General features: G+C 41.3%; 1 protein-coding gene across 1 annotated transcript in view; it reads left to right on the top strand.

Moving 5' to 3' along the window:
* Nucleotides 1-19,448, top strand: part of efl1 (elongation factor like GTPase 1) — a 348,427-nt gene that overhangs the window by 67,744 nt on the left and 261,235 nt on the right. The window contains exons 10-11 of the mRNA XM_068017730.1: nucleotides 4,649-4,785; nucleotides 9,530-9,652. Coding sequence (XP_067873831.1) covers nucleotides 4,649-4,785; nucleotides 9,530-9,652 — 260 coding nt within the window. The remainder of the gene's footprint in view (nucleotides 1-4,648; nucleotides 4,786-9,529; nucleotides 9,653-19,448) is intronic.

The following is a 19,448-nucleotide window of genomic DNA, read 5'->3' as shown; positions in this document are numbered from 1 at the left end:
TCACTTCAAATCTATGCCCCCTCATCACTGACCTCTCTGCTAAGGGGAATTGACCCTTCACCTCCATTCTATCCAGGCCCCTCAAAATTTTGTACATTTCAATCGCCTCTCCCCTCGGCCTTCTCTGTTCCAAGGAGAACAACCCCAGCCTATCCAATCTTTCCTCGTAGCTGCATTTTTCCAGTCCTGGCAACATCCTTGTAAATCTCCTCTGTACCCTTTCTAGTGCAATCACATTCTTTCTGCAATGAGGTGACCAGAACTGCACACAGTACTCAAGTTGTGGCCTAACCAATGAGTTATACAGTTCCGATGAAGGGTCACTGACCCGAAACGTTAACTCTGCTTCTCTTTCCACAGATGCTGCCAGACCTGCTGAGTGGTTCCAGCATTTCTTGTTTTTATTCCAGCATAACCTCCCTGCTCTTATATTCTATACCTTGGCTAATAAAGAAAAGGATTCCATATGCCTTCTTAACCACCTTATTGACCTGTCCTGCTATCTTCAGGGATCTGTGGACATTCATTCCAAGGTCCCTCACTTCCTCTACACTTCTCAGTATTTTCCCATTAATTGTGTATTCCTTTGCCTTTTTTGACCTCCCCAAATGCATCATCTCACACTTCTCCAAGTTGAATTCCATTTGCCACTTTTCTGCCCGTCTGACCAGACCATCAATTCCTGCAGCCTACAGCTATCCTGCTTGCTATCTACTACACGGCCAATCTTTGTGTTGTCTGCAAACTTCTTGATCGCGCCCCCTACATTTACGTCCACATCGTTAATATGCAGGGGACCCAGTACAGAGCCCTGTGGAATGCCACTGGAAACTATTTTTGTATCCACTTTGCTGCATCCCTGGATCCCATGGGATTTTTTTTCAACCAGTCTGCCATGTGAAACCTTGTCAAAAGCCTTGCTAAAATCCATGTAGACCACACCAACTGCACTGCCCTCATCTATCTTCCTTGTTACTTCAAAAAATTTGATCAAGTTGGCCAAACAAGATCTTTCCTTAACAAATCCATGCTGACGATCCTTGATTAACCTGTGCCTTTCTAAGTGACAGTTTATCCTGCGTCTCAGAATAGATTCCAATAATTTGCCCACTACTGAGGTTAGACTGACTGGCCTGTAATTATCCTTCACTCCCTTTTTAAACAGAGGTATACGTTAGCAGTTCTCTAATCTTCCAGCACCATACCTGTATCCAGTGAGGACTGGAAAATGTTCGTCAGACCTTCTGCTATTTCCTCTCTTGCTTCTTTTAACAGCCTAGGGTACATCTGACCCTTGTGATTTATCAACTTTCAAGGATGCTAATCCCATTAATACTTCCTCTCTCCCTATGTTTTTCACATCTTTCACACTTCTCCTTTAAATACAATATTTGCATCATCCCCCTCTTTTTTGAAGACAGACGCAAAGTATTCACGAAGAACCATACCAACATCTTCCGCCCCTACAAGTTGGTTACCTTTGTGGTCTTTTATGGGCCCTACTCTTTCCTTAGTTATCCTCTTACTCTTAATGTATTGATAAAACATCTTTGGATTCATCATGATTTTGCTTGCCAATAGTCTTTCATGCCCTCTCTTAAGTTCCTAATTTCCTTTTTGATTTCACCCCTCCACTTTCTATACTCCCCTCGGCTTTCTGTAGTATTGAGTTCTTGGTGTCGGACATAAGCTTTCCTTTTCTGCCCTATTTTACCCTGTAGGCTCCTTGACATCCACGGGGCTCTAGATTTGGCCATCTCACCCTTTTTCTTTTTGGGAACATGTTTACTCTGAACCCCTTGAATCTCCCCTTTGAATGCCTTCCACTGTTCTGACACTGATTTACCTTCAAGTAGCTGTTTCCAGTCCATTTTCACTAAATCACTCCTCAGTTTAGTAAAATTGGCCTTGCCCCAATTGAGAACTCTAACTCCTGTTCTGTCTTTGTCCTTTTTCACAATTATGTTAAAACTGACTGAATTGTGATCACTACCACCAAAATGCTCTCCCACTGCCACCCCTTCCACCTGCCCATCTTCATTTCCTAAAACGAAGTCTAAAACTGCGCCCTCTCTTGTTGGACTTACTACATACTTAGCAACAAAGTTCTCCTGAATGCACCTCAAGAATTGTGCTCTCTCAATTCCTTTTACACTAAAACTATCCCAGTTAATACTGTCCTATTGTTCTTGCACTTCAGAGATTTGCCAACATATCTGCTCTTCTATCTCCCTCTGACTGTTAGGGGATCTATAGTATACTCCCAGCAGTATGATTGCCCCTTTTTTGTTCCTTAGCTCAATCCATATGGCCTCATTTGATGAACCTTCCAACAGATGGCGCAGTGGTTAGCACCGCAGCCTCACAGCTCCAGTGACCCGGGTTCAATTCTGGGTACTGCCTGTGCGGAGTTTGCAAGTTCTCCCTGTGTTTGCCTGGGTTTCCTCCGGGTGCTCCGGTTTCCTCCCACATGCCAAAGACTTGCAGGTTGATAGGTAAATTGGCCATTAGTAATTGCCCCTAGTATAGGTAGGTGGTAGGGAAATATAGGGACAGGTGGGGATGTGGTAGGAATATGGGATTAGTGTAGCATTAGTATAAATGGGTGGTTGATGGTCGGCACAGACTCAGTGGGCCGAAGGGCCTGTTCCAGTGCTGTATCTCTAAACTAAACTAAACTAAACATATCATCCCTCCTCACAGCTGTAATAGTTTCCTTGAGCATAATTGCCACTCCCCCCTCCTTTGTTATCCCCCTCCCTATCGTGTCTGAAAACCCTATAACCAGGAACGTTGAGCTGCCGTTCTTGTCCCTCCTTAAGCCATGTTTCTGTAATAGCTATGATATCATACTGCCACATGTCTATCTGTGCCCTCAGCACATCTGCTAGCTGAAGGCAGATTCTACAGTCTGCGCATGTGTGGTGTGAATACTTTCCTGGCATCAGCAGCATTGAGTTGGTGAAGCACCAAATCTAATGTTTGTAGAGATCTTCTAAAAATATTCTTAGCGGTGTTAGTAGACCTTCCCCATTCCCCATTCCCCACTCTTTTCTGTGAGGTCTCTGCCTGCCAACTCTGGACATATGATTAGAGGTTTTATCACATGACCTGCCACTTCTAATCACCATGGCCAGTTAAACAGCCTTTTTTCTACAATATTTTGATAACTAATCAATTTATTGTGTGCAGTAAAACAAATATATATTTTTAGTGGTTTTTTTTCCATGTTGCTCACAACAGTGTTCAGGACAGAACTCTGGTGACACCAGGACCATTATAGACAGTTGGCAAACCTACTCCTTTCCTCACTGACAGGCCCTGGGAATAAGCCAGTGAGCGCAATCCTACATTTCATCCCCCAGTTCTCCTAAACCTCAAGTTCTCCCTCTAGAGTGATACCAGATAACAAGACTCCTACACCCATGTTTCCAAACCCTTGCCACACTGCTAAATACCAGAAACCTATCTGCAATTACCATCTTACTGTACATCATCAGTTCTATTAATGGCAAAGGATTAAGGGTGTTCAAAGGGTTGCAAGGTGCATTCATTTATTTATGGCAGTTTCTTGTAAATAAAATTTTGTTTTGTTTGTGAATTTTAACTTTGGAGATACAGAACCTAAGTCGTGCCTTCCTGGGCCTGTAATTTAAGCCATTAATTTGAACTTTTAAGTCAATGACTGAGGGTGAATGCTCTCACATTGAGGAAAACTAATATCTTTTCCCCGAGGGGAATGTTTGAGAAGATTTGATACTGAACTAAGAAATTGTGGCTAGAGACATGCTTAAGGGAAGGGGCTGGTTAAGTATTTAAATGTGGAACTAATACTGAACTTCCATCATGGGTGGAAGAGAGGGAAGAAAATACATACTTGGTAATGTAAATAACTAGAAATGAGAGGTGCTTATGGAGGCAAGGACAAAAGTATTTGTAAGTTTTGTAAAGTGGTGGATAAATATTGTTACTGATGTATCCATGATGCCTATATCTTTCAAGTTAGTGTAGTATGAGATAGTTTTAACCTTAGCCAGTAATGCAAAATGCTGCGTCAGTAAATTTGCCATGTTATAGTGAGGGGAGAACCCTTGTCACAGTTACGCTGCAGCAGGACTGCGGTAAACATCAAAACCCACGCTTTGCATTCCAGACTACCCCATGAGCAGTACCATGGAAAATCTATTGGTACAGAGTCAAAATTTTATGTTTTTTTGTTTGGCTGTGGCACTGCAATGCTGGCTTACGTGATCATTAAATGAATATATTCCAGACAATACTTTCAGAAATTATATTTCAGAGCCTTTTCCTGCAGTCTGACATTTGCTAAGGGCAACAATCAAATCTAAACCTACCTGAATTATTTAATTCTCAAATGACCATGACTGTGCAAATGAGTACAGTGCACCATGATGTGGGACTGCTGGATGCCAAAATCAGCAATACCCTGATTTGAGCACTGAGCTAAGCATGAAATGCCAACAGGCTTTTTTTTGTAAGTATGCAATGCCCTCTGAACAGGCTTAGTTTTAAGCATTCGTCAAGATGAGAATTTTTATGAGCCTCTCCTTGAATATGCCTTTAAGGAATGAATGTAGCTGTCTTGTGCATGTTTGAAGCAATAGTAATCTTTTGTCTTGCTTTCTAGGGACAAAGAGAAGATTGATAAAATAGTGAATTCATTGGGTCTAACCATTTTACCTCGTGATTCACGTCACACAGATCCTAAAGTACACCTTAATGCTATTTGTACGCAATGGCTTCCCATCTCCCATGCTGTGTTATGTATCCTTTAATTATGTGATTTTATTTATTTTGAATTTTAATATTTAACAATACATGATTGGCCAAATTATTAGTGATTGTGATTGTAACTGCTGGTGAACTCATCTCTGTAACCTAAACCATGGTAAGCTAATCAAAGTGTCTCCTTTATTAAATTTAACATATAAACTACAAACTATCGAGCTTCAGTTTTAGAAGTAGGGAGAGGAAAATGTGGTGTAGTCCAGGGGTTCTCAACCGGGGTCCATCAGAAATAACCAGAGAATGTATAGAATGTGGGCCTTGCTCAATCCACCCACCCCCCTCTTTAATGAATATTTAAACCTGCGCTTGAGCGCCACGACCATTTGATTCAGCCAATGGCCAGTAACTGAGCTTGGCTGCTCACGCAGATGCAAGAAGGTTGTGACAGGGCGGCACAGTGGCGCAGTGGTTAGCACCGCATCCTCACAGCTCCAGCGACCCGGGTTCAATTCTGGGTACTGCCTGTGTGGAGTTTGCAAGTTCTCCCTGTGTCTGCGTGGGTTTCCTCCGGGTGCTCCTGTTTCCTCCCACATGCCAAAAGACTTGCAGGTTGGTAGGTAAATTGGCCATTATAAATTGCCCCTAGTATAGGTAGGTGGTAGGGAAATATAGGGACAGGTGGGGATGTGGTAGGAATATGGGATTAGTGTAGGATTAGTATAAATGGGTGGTTGATGGTCGGCACAGACTCGGTGGGCCGAAGGGCCTGTTTCAGTGCTGTATCTCTAACTAACTAACTAAAAAGTCTTGCAGCTGCAAGACGTCACTACACCTCTCACCAGCAACAAGTTTGACATTAAGTAAGTAAAGCAAAAATAATAAATATTTTTAATTGTATAACTACTTTTTATACAGAAAAAATACTTGCGTTAGAGGGGATCAGTGGGATTTTTATAACATGGGAGAGGGGCCCCTGGAGTAAAAAGTTGAGAACCCCTGGTGTAGTCCATTGAAACTCCATTGAATTTCTCAGTTTTGTTGCTTTGAACTGTTGATTTCAGGTTTCTAGTCAATAGTTACAGAACGATATTAAAAGAATCCTACTTGTACCTTGCCTGATCCCTTGAACATTTCTTGGTAGGGTTTGGTAATGAGCTGGGAAGAAGAAAATACATAAATTCCAGTAAAAACACAAAAGGAAGAGGGACCTGTGTAATGTCAAATTGAGCTCATTTCTACTTAAGTCTTGTCTCATGCATATTTATTAGATTAATGTTTATATTTGCATAAATGAGTCTGATAAACAGCATCCATTCTGAAGGAGATCACCATTTTAAAATAACCATCAAGATCATTCAGAATCACAAGAAGTCTGGGATCTGAAACTTGTAAATTGCTGAGCTATTGAGCATGTGCTATTGCTTTTGCTCTTCCACTTCACTGGCTTTGTTCCAGTTTGAAGAGGAACTTAGGAATTCCTGCTTCCATTGCTTAACTGTGCCAAATAAATTGGGAGCACGCCACCACATTTCATAGGTCAGAAATAAAATCAACCCTAAGGCAACTAAAACTGAAGTTGATTATCCTTCCTTATATCATTCATGTTCTGTGGTCTGGTCTTGGATGCAAAATCTTTTGGCTTTCAGGATGTAAATTTTCAAAAAGTATCTTCTTTGGATACAATGGCTGCAACATGTCTGGGTTAACATACCTGGGTTAATAGTTGGACTTAGTTTATGCTAACCCATACTTGGTTTGTAAGGAAGCTTTAGCTGCCTTCTGGACATTTTGGATTCTAAAATAACTTAGTATCACTTGTACCCTGGTGGGATTGGTACTGCTAGGTAGAATAGGGCAATAGGGTAGGTAGTAATTCAGCATGATGTGTTGTGGCCATTTGCAGCTTTGGAATTTACGGGTGAGCATCCGTCAACCTCGTGATGCACAAACACCCTTGGTGCATGACAACGTGATCGTAGTAGCCTGTATCAGTCCAGAAAGGCAATTGTGATTTATTGTATAACCTGGTCGGTCAACAGCTCCTTATCTGGTCTATTTTCTTTGTGTTGGGTTTGAACAAGGAAACTATTAGTCCTATCGATGTTTAAAGCAAGAGAAAGCCAAGACATCTTGGGTTGGAATTAAAATAATTGAATATATTGAAAGAGGAAATGGAATGGATGTTGTATGTATGGCTTTTCAAAAGGTGCTTGATAAGGTTCGGGATAAAAGGCTTGTTGATCAAATTAAACCATGTGATGTTGAAGGGAATGTGGCAACACAGATAGGAAGTTGGTTAAAGGACAAAACAAAGTAGAGATTAATGAATGTTTTTGTACTTGTCTGTTTGTGTCCCCCAGGGGTCAGTGTTCAGCCAATTGCTCTTAATATGTATAAACAATCTGGAATTGGGATTAATTGTGAAAATTTGTAGATGACACAAAAGTAAGGAGGCTTAGCTAACTGTACCAAGTGACTTCAAGAGGACATACACAATTCGAAGAAGTTAGCAGATTGGGCAGATTGATGTTGGGTTAAATTTAATAGGAGGAAATGTATACTAAATGGTATAACTTTGAAAGCAGTAGAGGAGCAAAGATACTTGGGTGTTCAAGTACACACCTTAAAAAAAAAGGACATGTTGATAAAGCTAAATGGGATCCATGTTTTATAAATATAGGCATAAAATACAAAAGCAAAGAGGTAATGTTAAACCTATACAAATCATTGGTTTGATCGTAGCTAGAATATATTTGTGCCTTCCTTGAGGTAGGATGACCACCGAGGAGAGGGTGCAGAAAAGATTCACGAAAGTGATACCAGGGCTGAGGGATTTTGGTTATGAGGAGAGGCAAGAGAAACTAAGACTCTCTTCATTGAAACAAAAATGAAGATATCTCATAGAAGTGCTCAAAGTTATGAGAAGTTTCAATAAAATAAATTTTTAAAAAACTAAATCAAGAAAAAACTATTTCCACTGGCCTGTGAACTGTAGTCGAAGATCATAAATATAAGGCTAGTACCAAAGGAATGAAGATTTAGTGGGGTGATTAGGAGAATTTTCATGCGGAGTTGTTAGATCTTGAAATACCCTTTCAGAACAGTGGTGACGGCAGAATCCATAATTGCTTTTAACATTTTCAGGCAGTAAATTGGATTGTTTTGGGTCAAAGTACTGAGCTAGGAACGGCATACTTGAAAACGTGATGTTGGTCCAGAGCTTCCGGATTTTGCTACAACATAATTATATGCACCCAACGAGTCTCTTTGCTATAAAAACAAGAAATGCTGGATTCACTCAGCAGGTCTGGCAGCATCTGTGGAAAGAGAAGCAGAGTTAACGTTTCGGGTCAGTGACCCTTCTTCGGAACTGACAAATATTAGAAAAGTCACAGATTATAAACAAGTGAGGTGGGGGTTGGGCAAGAGATAACAAAGGAGAAGGTGCAGATTGGACCAGGCCACATAGCTGACCAAAAGGTCACGGAACAAAGGCAAACAATATGTTAATGCTGTGTTGAAAGACAAAGCATTAGTACAGCTTAGGTGTGAATATACTGAATATTGAACAGCAGCAAGTGCAAACCTGAAGAAAAACAACCTGAAAAAAACAGTGGGTAAGCAAACTGAACAAACTAAGATGAAATGAAATAAATGCAAAAAAGATTGTAAAAAATGTAAAAAGGAATGGAAAAAATAACTAAAAATGACTAAAAATGTAAGTAAAGTGGGGGGGCTGTCATGCTCTGAAATTATTGAACTCAATGTTCAGTCCGGCAGGCTGTAGTGTGCCTAATCGGTAGATGAGATGCTGTTCCTCGAGCTTGCGTTGATGTTCACTGGAACACTGCAGCAATCCCAGGACAGAGTTGAGAGCAGGGGGGAGTGTTCAAATGGCAAGCAACCGGAAGCTCAGGGTCCTGCTTGCGGACTGAGTCTCTTTGCTAGATGGGAGAAGGGCATGGTTTAAAAAAGAAAATTAGGATTTTATTCATCAGTACCATAAAAGAGCCTCTTAAAATAGGAATGGGCAAGGACTGACAGGTGCCTGATTCTGTTGTGAAAATTAGAAAATTCTGGACAGTTGTCATGCCTTTTGAGCAGAATGGAAGTTGTTAACACAGTACTGTTATACCAGTCACAATGAATTAGTCAAATGCTTAAGCATTGTCTAATAAACTGCCAGTTATGCAGTCAAGAGACAAGAAAAGGGTAAATAAATAATATGGTGTGGCACTGAGCTATACAGACCACCAGAAGTAAGTGGACACATCTAATTTTGTGAGAGCACTTTTATTGGATAATTTATGGTTCGAAATGTGACATAGCAAAAGCAGCTTTAAAAGTATTAAAAATGCTTGAATTTTACTTCAGACCTAAAGATTTTACTCCAACAACATTAAGTGTACCTGCCCTCTGGGGGGAAACAGTGGACAATACAGGGACACGGTAGGAAACAATGACTTCATTCAAAGGACCCATAAAACTACAGAAAGTAAAATTGTACTTATGCTAATAAAGTGTATTATAATGATTAAGTAATCAAATGTGTAAGTAACCATTGCAGACGATTTGCATCCTTGCACATAATTCCAGACACTGATTTGCTTCTAAGGTGCCATTGAGAGTAAAGTGGAACTGTTTGATGACCATCTGCCCTGTCAACCATAAACAGTTGTTATGGTAGAATGTGAAATGGTTAACAAAAATCTGTCTTGGATGAGGAAGCATCCAGGTGAATCCATTGGTAACTTTGGAATTCCTTGACAAAGCACAACAGCAATGGTATGTAACAAACTGCCCAGCCCTTTGGATATTGCTGCAGAGCGGGTTGAGAAGCTCATGTGTGTTCGAAGCAGAAGATTCGATTCACTGCCTGCTCAAACCCAAGCCCTCAAACAAGGTAAATGGTTGTGTGTATTTCGAGAAGAACTTAAGTACAAGTTGGTGAAGAAACAACTGCATTGTGTTGAATAGTTTTCTTTATATTTTGGTATACTTGTCTGCATGCTGTTTCTTATTTTAAATTAATTTAAATTTATTTCTAGATTGCTGAATGAGTAACAAAAAATTAGTGTTGATTCTTACTCAGTTATTCAAACAGGCAGCAGTAATTCCTTGACTCATTAATATAACCATTTACAGTTGTCAAGTTTTCATTAATACCATGTTGACCATTATCAAATCAGTATTGGAACATCAAGTAATAAAGTACAAATTTTTCTCCTACTGGTGATGCTCTTCCATGGCAAAGCAGGTCAGTGACATTGTGAGATGTATCTGGGTTTGTTCAGGATATAATCTCCTGTCCCAGTGGGTGCTGTGATGTTCAGTAAAACCCAAACCTGTCCTGCTCTTGCACAGAAACCTTCATATCGTATCATATGTTGCATACATGCAATGGTGTTCAGAGTTTTATGGCCAGTTTAATCTGGCTGACATCATGTTTTTTATAGTACAGAAGGAGGCCATTCGGCCCATTGAGTCCATGTTTGATTTAGCTACATTGTCTCTCAAGCTGACAGTTAAAAAGAACATAAGACCAAAAGAAATAGAAGCAGGAGTAAGAGTATGGGCATACTTTACCAAATCATACCTTATAGCCAATGTCCCACACTCCTCCATCACCATCCCTGGGCATGTCCTATCCCACCAGCAGGATAGACCCACCAGAGGTGGCAGCACAGTGGTATACAGTCAAGGGGGAGTTACCTTGGGAGTCCTCAATATCTGGACCCCATGAAGTCTCATGACATCAGGTCAAACATGGACAAGGAAACGTCCTACTGATTGCCACCTACCGCCCTCCCTTAGCTGATGAAACAGTACACCTGTGTGTTGAACACCACTTGGAAGAAGCACTGAGGGCAGCAAGAGAACGGAATGTACCCTGGGTGGGAGACTTCAATGCCCGTCACCAAGAGTGGTTTGATAGTACCATTACTGACTGAGCTGGCTGAGTCTTGAAGGACATATCTGCCAGATGGGCCTGTGACAGGTGGTGAGGGAAAAACCTGCTTGACCTTGCCTTCACCAATCCAACTGTTGCAGATACATCTGTCTATAACAGTATTGGTATGAGCGACCACCACACAGAGCTTGTGGAGACGAAGTCCCATCTTCACACTGAGGAGTCTATCTATTGTGTTGTGTGGCACTGCCACTGTGCTAAATGGAATAGATTCAGAACAGATCTAGCAGCTCAAAACTTGGGCATCCATGAGGCACTGTGGGCCATTATCAGCAGAATTATTTTCAACCATTACCATCAAGCCAGGTGATCAACCCTGGTTCAATGAGGAATGGAGGAGAGCATGCCAGGAACAGCACCAGGCATACCTAAAAATGAAGTGCCAACCTGGTGAAGCTACAACACAGGACTACATGCATGCTAGACAGTAGAAGCAACATGCGATAGAAAGAGCAAAGTGATCCCACAACCAATGGATCAGATCAAAGTTCTGCAGTCCTGCCACATCCAGTCATGAATGGTGGTAGACAATTAAGTAACTAACTGGAGGAGGAGGCTCCACAAACATCCCCATCCTGAATGATGGGGGAGCCCATTATGTCGGTGCAAAAGACAAGGCTGAAGCATTTGCAACCATCTTTAGCCAGAAATGCCGGTAGATGATCCATCTCTGCCTCTTCCTGAGGTCCCTAGCATCATAGACGTGTTGCTTTGAGGAGCCCTAGCAAAAGTGAAGTCAATGGGAATCGGGAGTAAAGTCTCCACTGGTTGGTGACATACCAAGCACAAAAAATGGTTCTAGTTGTTGGAGGCCAGACATCTAAGCCCCAGGACATTGCTGCAGGATACCTCAGGGTCGTGTCTTAGGCCCAGCCATCTTTAGCTGCTTCATCAATGACCTTTCCTCCACCATGAGGTCAGAAGTGGGGATATTCACTGATTACACAGTGTTCGATACCATTCGTGACTCCTCAGTCCGTGCCCACATGCAGGAAGACCTGGACAACATTCAGGCTTGGGCTGATAAGTGATAAGTAACATTCGTGCCACACAAGTGCCAGGCAAAGACCATCTCCAACAAGACAGAATCTAACCATCTCCCCTTGACATTCAACAGCATTATCATCACAGAATCCCCCAGCATCAACATCCTGGGGGTTACCTTGACCAGAAACTTAACTGGACCAGCCATATAAATATTGTGGCTACAAGAGCAGGTCAGAAGCTGGGAATTCTGCAGTGAGTAACTCACCTCCTGACTCCCCAAAGCCTGTCCACCATCTATAAGGCACAAATCAGGAGTGTGATGGAATACTGTCCACTTGCCTGGATGAGTGCAGCTCCAACAATACTCGAAGCTCGACACCACCCAGCACAAAGCAACTCGCTTGATCGGCACTCCATCACCACCTTAACTATTCACTCCCTCCACCACTGGCGCACAGTGGCAGCAATATGTTCCATCTGCAAAATGCACTGCAGCAACCTGCCAAGCCTCCTTTGATAGTACCTTCCAAACCCATGACCTCTACCACCTAGAAGGACAAGGGCAACAGTTACATTGGAACACCACCACCTGCAAGTTCCCCTCCAAGCCCCACACCATCTTGACTTGGAGCTATATTGCCATTGGTTCCCTGTTGCTGGGTCAAAAACCTGGAACTACCTTCTTAACAGCACTATACCAGATGGACTGCAGCAGTTCAAGAAGGCAGCTCATCACCACCTTCTCGAGGACAATTAGGGATGGGCAACAAATGGTGCCAGTGATGCTCACATTCCATGCAAGAATTTAAAAAAAGGCTATTCGGCCTTTGAGCCTGCTCTACCATTCAGTACGATCATGGCTGATCTTCTACCTCAGCTACACTTTCCCACACTATCCCCATATCTCCTTAGCATCTAAGAATCTATCAATCGCTGTCTTGAAAATACTCAACAGTGGAGCACCCACAACTTGCTCCAGTAGAGAAGTCCAAAGACTCAAAATCCTTTGAAGAAATTTCTCCTCACTCAGTTCTAAATAACCAACCCCTTATTCTGAGACTGCATCCCCTAGTTCTAGGAAACAACCTCCCAGCATCTATCCAGTCAGATCCCTTAAGTGTTTTATATGTTTCAATTAGACCACTTCTCGTTCTTCTAAACTCTCAGAAATATATGCCTAGCCTACTCAATATTCTTTCTAGGACAATCCTCCCATCCCAGAACTCCATCGAAGGTAAGGAGACCAAAACTGTATGCAGTACTCCCGTTGGCTTGTGCGAGTGAGTTATCTGCATTTTGATATTGCTGCCTTTAATGGATTCTAGGATATTATGTGGTATCACCTGTTGGACCTTAAGGTAGGTTTAATGCATTTGGCCTATAATTATGTAAAAAATTATCTTAAACTGGTATACGTGTCATTGCTCATGGTGTGTCAGAGGGTTCAATGTTACTGGTGATACTGTACCACCCAGTGGCCGCAGCATCACTGGGACATGTTTACATAGGGAATTTCCATTATGGCTTAATATGTAAGCGTTTTCAATATTGAATATTGATATAAAAAGTGTGACCACAGCAAGTGAAGTTTGTGGACAGGAAATGTGTGCATACAGAATATTTTTGATCTTGTGCATAGTTAATTAAAAGGACAAGGAAATGCTAGGGGGAGTACCAGAACAAATTTTGAACAGGAGTTGCAGATATGCTTGATCATGGTTCCATTGTTGTCTGATTGGGATAAATGCTGGAGTCCATTATTAAAGATGTAATAGCAGAGCACTTGGAAAACAATGACAGGATCTGACAAAGTCAACATGGATTTATGAAAGGGAAACCATGCTTGACAAATCTACTGGAATTTTTTGAGGATGTAACTAGTAGAATAGATATGGGAGAACCAGTGGATGTGGTGTATTTGGACTTTCAGAAGGCTTTCGATAAGGTCCCACATAAGAGATTAGCGTGCAAAATTAAAACACATGGGATTGGGGTATGGTACTGACCTGGATAAAGAACTGGCTGGCAGACAGGAAACAAAGAGTAGGAATAAATGGGTCTTTTTCCAAGTGGTAGGTAGTGACTAGTGGGTACCGCAGGGATCAGTGCTAGGACCCCAGCTATTCACAATATATATTAATGATATTGATGAGGGAATCATCAATATATCCAAGTAATGTATCCAAGTTTGCAGACGACACAAAGCTGGGTGGGAGTGTGAGCTGTGAGGAGGATGCAGAGAAGCTCCAGTGTGATTTGGACCGGTTGAGTGAGTGGGCAAATACATGGCAGATGCAGTATAATGTAGATAAATGTGAGGTTATCCACTTTGGAGGCAAAAACAGAAAGGCAGATTATTTTCTGAACAGCGATAGATTGGGAAAGGGGAGGTGCAGCAAGACTTGGGTGTCCTTGTGCAGCAGTCGCTGAAAGTAAGCATGCAGGTGCAGCAGGCAGTTAAGGCAAATGGTATGTTGGCCTTCATAGCGAGAAGATTCGAGTACAGGAGCAAGGATGTCTTGCTGCAATTATACAAGGCCTTGGTGAGACCACATCTGGAGTATTGTGTGCAGTTTTGGTCTCCTTATCTGAGGAAGGATGTTCTTGCTATGGAGGGAGTTCAGTGACTGATCCTGGGATGGTAGGACTGATGTATGAAGAGAGATTGGGTTGATTAGTCTTGTATTCGCTAGAGTTTAGAAGAATGAGAGGGGGTCTCAAAGAAACCTACAAAATTTTAACAGGACTGGACAGACTAGATGCAGGAAGGATATTCCTGATGGCGGGGGAGTCCAGGACCAGGGGTCACAATCTAAGGATAAGGGGTAAGCCATTTAGGACTGAGATGAGGAGAGATTTCTTCATCCAGAGAGTGATGAACCTGTGGAATTCTCTACCATGGAAAGCAGGCCAAATCATTAAATATATTCAAGAAAGAGTTACATATAGTTCTTGGGGCTAAAGGGATCAAGGGATACGGGGAGAAAGCGGGAACAGGGTACTGAGTTTGGATGATCAGCCATGATCGTATTGAATGGCGGAGCAGTCTCGAAGGGCTGAATGGCCGACTCCTGCTCTTATTTTTCTATGTCTCCAATGACTAGGGAATTTTTTTAAATGTTGTTGATTGAGGGACAAATATTGGCCAGGGCACCGGGAAGAATTCCCCTGCACTTCTTTGAAATAGCGCCATGGGATCTTTTATGTCCACCTGAGAGGGCAGATGGGGCCTCGGTTTAATGTCTCATCCTAAAACCGCCACCTCTGACCATGCAGCACTCCCTCAGTACTGCACTTTGATGTTAATGGAATTAAATTTTCACCTCCTGGCTTTGAGGCTTCTAAAGTGGCAACTCCTGTACAACTGATGCATGTGGGCTGTTTGTATGCCACATTACAGCAACCGTGGCTGGAAGCTGAGGCTTGGAAAAGAATTATTGTGGTCTCGATGAAGGGAATTGCCATATGTTCTGCCACTTTTATACACTCGCATAGAAAAGATATTGATACATGTGAACAAGGAAAGTTTGGATAGTAGAATGTATACTTTAAAGCAATATGATACACTTCTTGCAGTAGCATGTAGTTTTACAACAATTGTATGCCAGAAAGTACTGGTTTTGTGGTTCACAACAACTGCATTAACTTGGCAACTGAAAAAGAAAATTAAAGGAAAAGAGTTAGGAATTTCAGTGGCTGCATTTCAGAAATTTCAAGAACTCTTCATGCCAAACTTCAGCGAACCTGCACGTCTTGAGAGCTTTATTAAAGTTCTGTCATACTTAGCAACGGTTTGTTGATGTACTGAGTTTTGAATTTTAGAGCAATAAATAATTCACATAGATACAGCAGTGAAATAATTTTCACAGTAGATTTGGCACTTTTAAGTCTGTCTTTTTTATGTAGGGTGTGAAAAGTTCAATCCTAGGTATCCGAGGAGCCTGTGTGAAGGTTAAACACCAACTTGGACTTGTTGGGCTGAATATCCTGTTTGTGTTTAACTTCTATATATTTGTATATGGATGGACTGTAGGTCCTTCCTGGGATCGCCAGTCATGCTATAAATGGCTAGGTGTGTAGTTAATGATTCCTGTGTCTTAAAGAAGCAAGGAATATGGTAACACTGTAGCTGTCTCTGTTGCTCCTGATGCTTGCTGAAAGGGGTAGGAAAAATTTTGTTGTAATGAAACTGGATGATGTGGTGATTAACCACTGCAGTGACTCCTGTGAATACCTAATAGTAGATTGTAAGATGAGCTTCACTGCCTCTGGTCGTACAGCGCAGATGATTTCTTGTCCCTGCAGGTCTCCTTGCATCGGGTACCATAAACTAACTCTCAGTGCCCTAACTCAGTTTAAGCATTGCTATTCCATGATGTCTAAATAGTTACCGTTAATGTGCAGCTGCTCCTAGGAGTGGTTTGTTCAGGCAGTGGGAAGTCTTATGTCGAGTTTAAACTCTCAGTCTGCCATCTCCTGAGGTGGCTAGTATACTGTGAAATAGCTGCTAAGATCCGTTGCCTATTCTCTGAGGCCCAAAGAATCCACCTGTGATGTATTGTGCAGGTACTTCAAAGCTGTCGTCTGTTACAAGAACGTGTGCTGCATGCAAGCACAGAACTCCATTTTTCTATATGCTGAAACCTGCAGCATTTTATTACGATAGGTCATTGTCATGCTAGGCCCCCACCTGCCAAGAATGAGGCACATTAATTTTGTCATGAACATTGATTTAAAACTGTTGCTGGAGTGAGGAAATGACAGATCAGCCTTGGCTGGAAAATACATTTGCATATTAACAGACAGTTCTTGGAAGGACAAAGGACCATTCCCTAACGCATTCAACCTACACTGGACCTTGATCACCAGGTATTGTGTGTAAGAGGAGCATTCCAGAGACTGCTAAGGTGATACAATCCAGGACTGGTTAGACCAGCTAGTCACATGACTAATTGGCTGTTCCAGGGTCTTTTGAACTAGCTACAGATAGTTTAAATGAAGAAAGACTATTTGCTCCTGGACTGAGAAGATCTCTCCTGTCTGCTCCCATCTCTTTCTCACAAGCCTCTGTATCCACTGAAGACACATGAACTCCAAGAGAGAAAAGTCTCCTACAGCGAACAAGGTTTAAGAAGAATACTTGGCTCTAATGAAAAGCAAGATCTACCTACAATCAAGGACTCTACAATGAGCTTGAAGAACCATAACAAAAACTCTTCAGATATTGCCTCAAACTTTTCCACTCTATTTTTATTCTGCCCTTTTCTGTCTCTATTTGCATGTGTGTATCACGTATGCATGCTAGTGTGGACGTGTCGTGAATTCGTAGGCATCGACCGAATTAGAGTTGAAGTTCAAGTTCAATAAATTTCAACCTTTCTTCTTTAAACCTAAGAAAACCTGTTTTTGCTGGGTTTTTTTGCCTTATAGTTGGAAAGCAGTGAACAAGGATTCACCAAGGGGGAACTAAAAACACTGTGTGTTAAAATTAAATCGTGTTCCAGTAAGACCAGGTGAAGGCTGAAAGAGACCCATAGACCACTTTCTCACCTGGTCATAACAGTCATCAATAAGACCTTAATAAGCAAGTACTTTAATCCTGTGAATGGCAGATATATTAGTTACAGTGGGTGGAGAGCTCTCTGGCACCAGTAATGGTAGAAATGGCCACACGTCCTTTTTGTTACTTACCTGCTTTTAATACACTTCTCTATGGCTGTTGCTTGTAATTTCCCAAAGAATAGTTATTTTAAAATTGAGTTCAGAGTGAGATGAAAGCATTTTGTGTGCATACTGATCAGTTTGGTTGACCACAAAGACTCTTGGCGAATTGTATTTGTTAAGGTCACCTTGACATGAAGAATAAGTTTAAATAAAAATATGCAGTTGAATGGAAACAACTTACCTCCACATATAAGTAATTGAAATAAGTATCTATAATCTTGCTATAGTCTTGGGCAATGAAGGCTGCCTAATTTTAAATTTGTTGTAGTGCAGAAATGGCATCATAATCTGACGAGTAAATTGATGAAAATATGATAAATTGTTAAAATAAGCTCTTGGCTTTACTAAGCAATGCTTCAGTGAAAATTGATGCAAAGTCTGGAATTTAACAAAATGCAGAACATTTTTCTGTTCAAAAGTCAACATTCCCATCTCGACACAAAATTGGTTATTGAGCTGTAAACGTTTATTCCTTGGTAAAAATCCTTTTGTGTTTTTATTTATTTCTCCAAGGAAGAGCTCAGGTTCCATTGGCCACTTATGTTAGTATTGGAACAAATATTAGTTGTATGATTGACCTTTAACCAAGGTATTGAAAGAAAGAAAGACTTGCACTTATATTGCGCCTTATCATGTCTCTGGGAAAGGCTACAAAGTACTGCACAAAAATTAGTTTTGAAGTGCAGTCACTTTTAATAAGTAGGCAAAGACGAGTAGCCAGTTTTTTCTCAGCAACTTCCCCAGAAACAGCAGCGAGAGCAGTGACCAATTATGCCTTTCCCTTGTTATTTCAGGGAGGGATGAATGTTGACCAGGATACCTTAGAGTCCCTGTTCTCCTTCAGATGTGGAATCCTTACTGTTTACATGAAAAGTAGACAGGGTTTTGAAATTGTATGATTTCTTTTTGAGATTTAAAGTTAACTACAGAATTTGGGAATACTTTTTTGTTAAATGTACAGTAGTTAGGCGAAATTCCTCAGATAATACTTCCATCATCTATAGTTCTTGCAGATTCAACACTATTCAAGTTTTTCTTCAGTTTTCCAATTTCAGTAAATTGAAGCTATGTAACCTCAGAGTTTTAATCACATATTTTGCTGAGTGCTCAGAATGTGTATTTATCTGGAAACTGTCCTATCATGGTTTGAAAAAGCGCAAAGAAACATTGCATGATAGTGATGAAGTATTAAAACATTATTTTTCTGGCTAGATTATTTATTTCAGAAATATGATTTCTGTACTTTGTAATCAAGGTCAGAACAATGGTCACTTTGATCTCCCAACACAGATCCTTCTCCTGGGGTCATGGCACAGTTTATGAGTAACTGTTCCTAATACTGAACTTTGCAGAATAAGAGTGCAAATTGAGGGTTTTTCAGTTGTTTGCTCATTAAAGCTAATGGATGGAAAATCATGCTGAGCACTGACCAGCGCCCCTGAATTACTGATATGTGCACCTATCATGTGTCAACCATGGCTCAGTGGCTCATAGCATTTTTGCCTCTGAGTCAGTAAGTGGTGGGTTCAAGTCCCACTCCAGAGAGTTGAGCACATAATCTAGGCTGGCATTTGAGTGCAGCTCGAAGAAGGGCTGCACTGTTGAAGGTGTTGTCTTTCAGTGAAATGTTAAATCGAGGCTCCGTTTGCCCCCTCGGGTGGATGTAAAAGATGCCACTGTGCTACTCGAAGAATAACAAGGTAGTTCTCACTGATGTCTTGGCCAATACTTATTTCTCAACCAACATCGCTAAAATAGATTATCTGGTCATTATAACATTGCTGTTTGTAGGACCTTGTGTGCAAATTGGCAGCTGCGTCTCCTACATTACAACAGTGGCTGTAAAGCTCTTTAGACATCCTGAGGATGTGAAAAGCGCTATATAAATGCAAGTTATTTTTATGTTGTGCAAAGCTGTTGGCTGATAGCACACATTTTTATGATTTACCCCATGCACTCTGACATAGACGTAAGGGATAATTGTCCAGTAGGGGAATATTGCTCGCTGGAAGAGCAG

This window comes from Heterodontus francisci, chromosome 38 (assembly GCF_036365525.1).
Source record: "Heterodontus francisci isolate sHetFra1 chromosome 38, sHetFra1.hap1, whole genome shotgun sequence".
Classification (NCBI taxonomy): domain Eukaryota; kingdom Metazoa; phylum Chordata; class Chondrichthyes; order Heterodontiformes; family Heterodontidae; genus Heterodontus; species Heterodontus francisci.
Note: the sequence above shows the minus strand (reverse complement) of the source record. Positions and strands in the feature narration are given on the sequence as shown.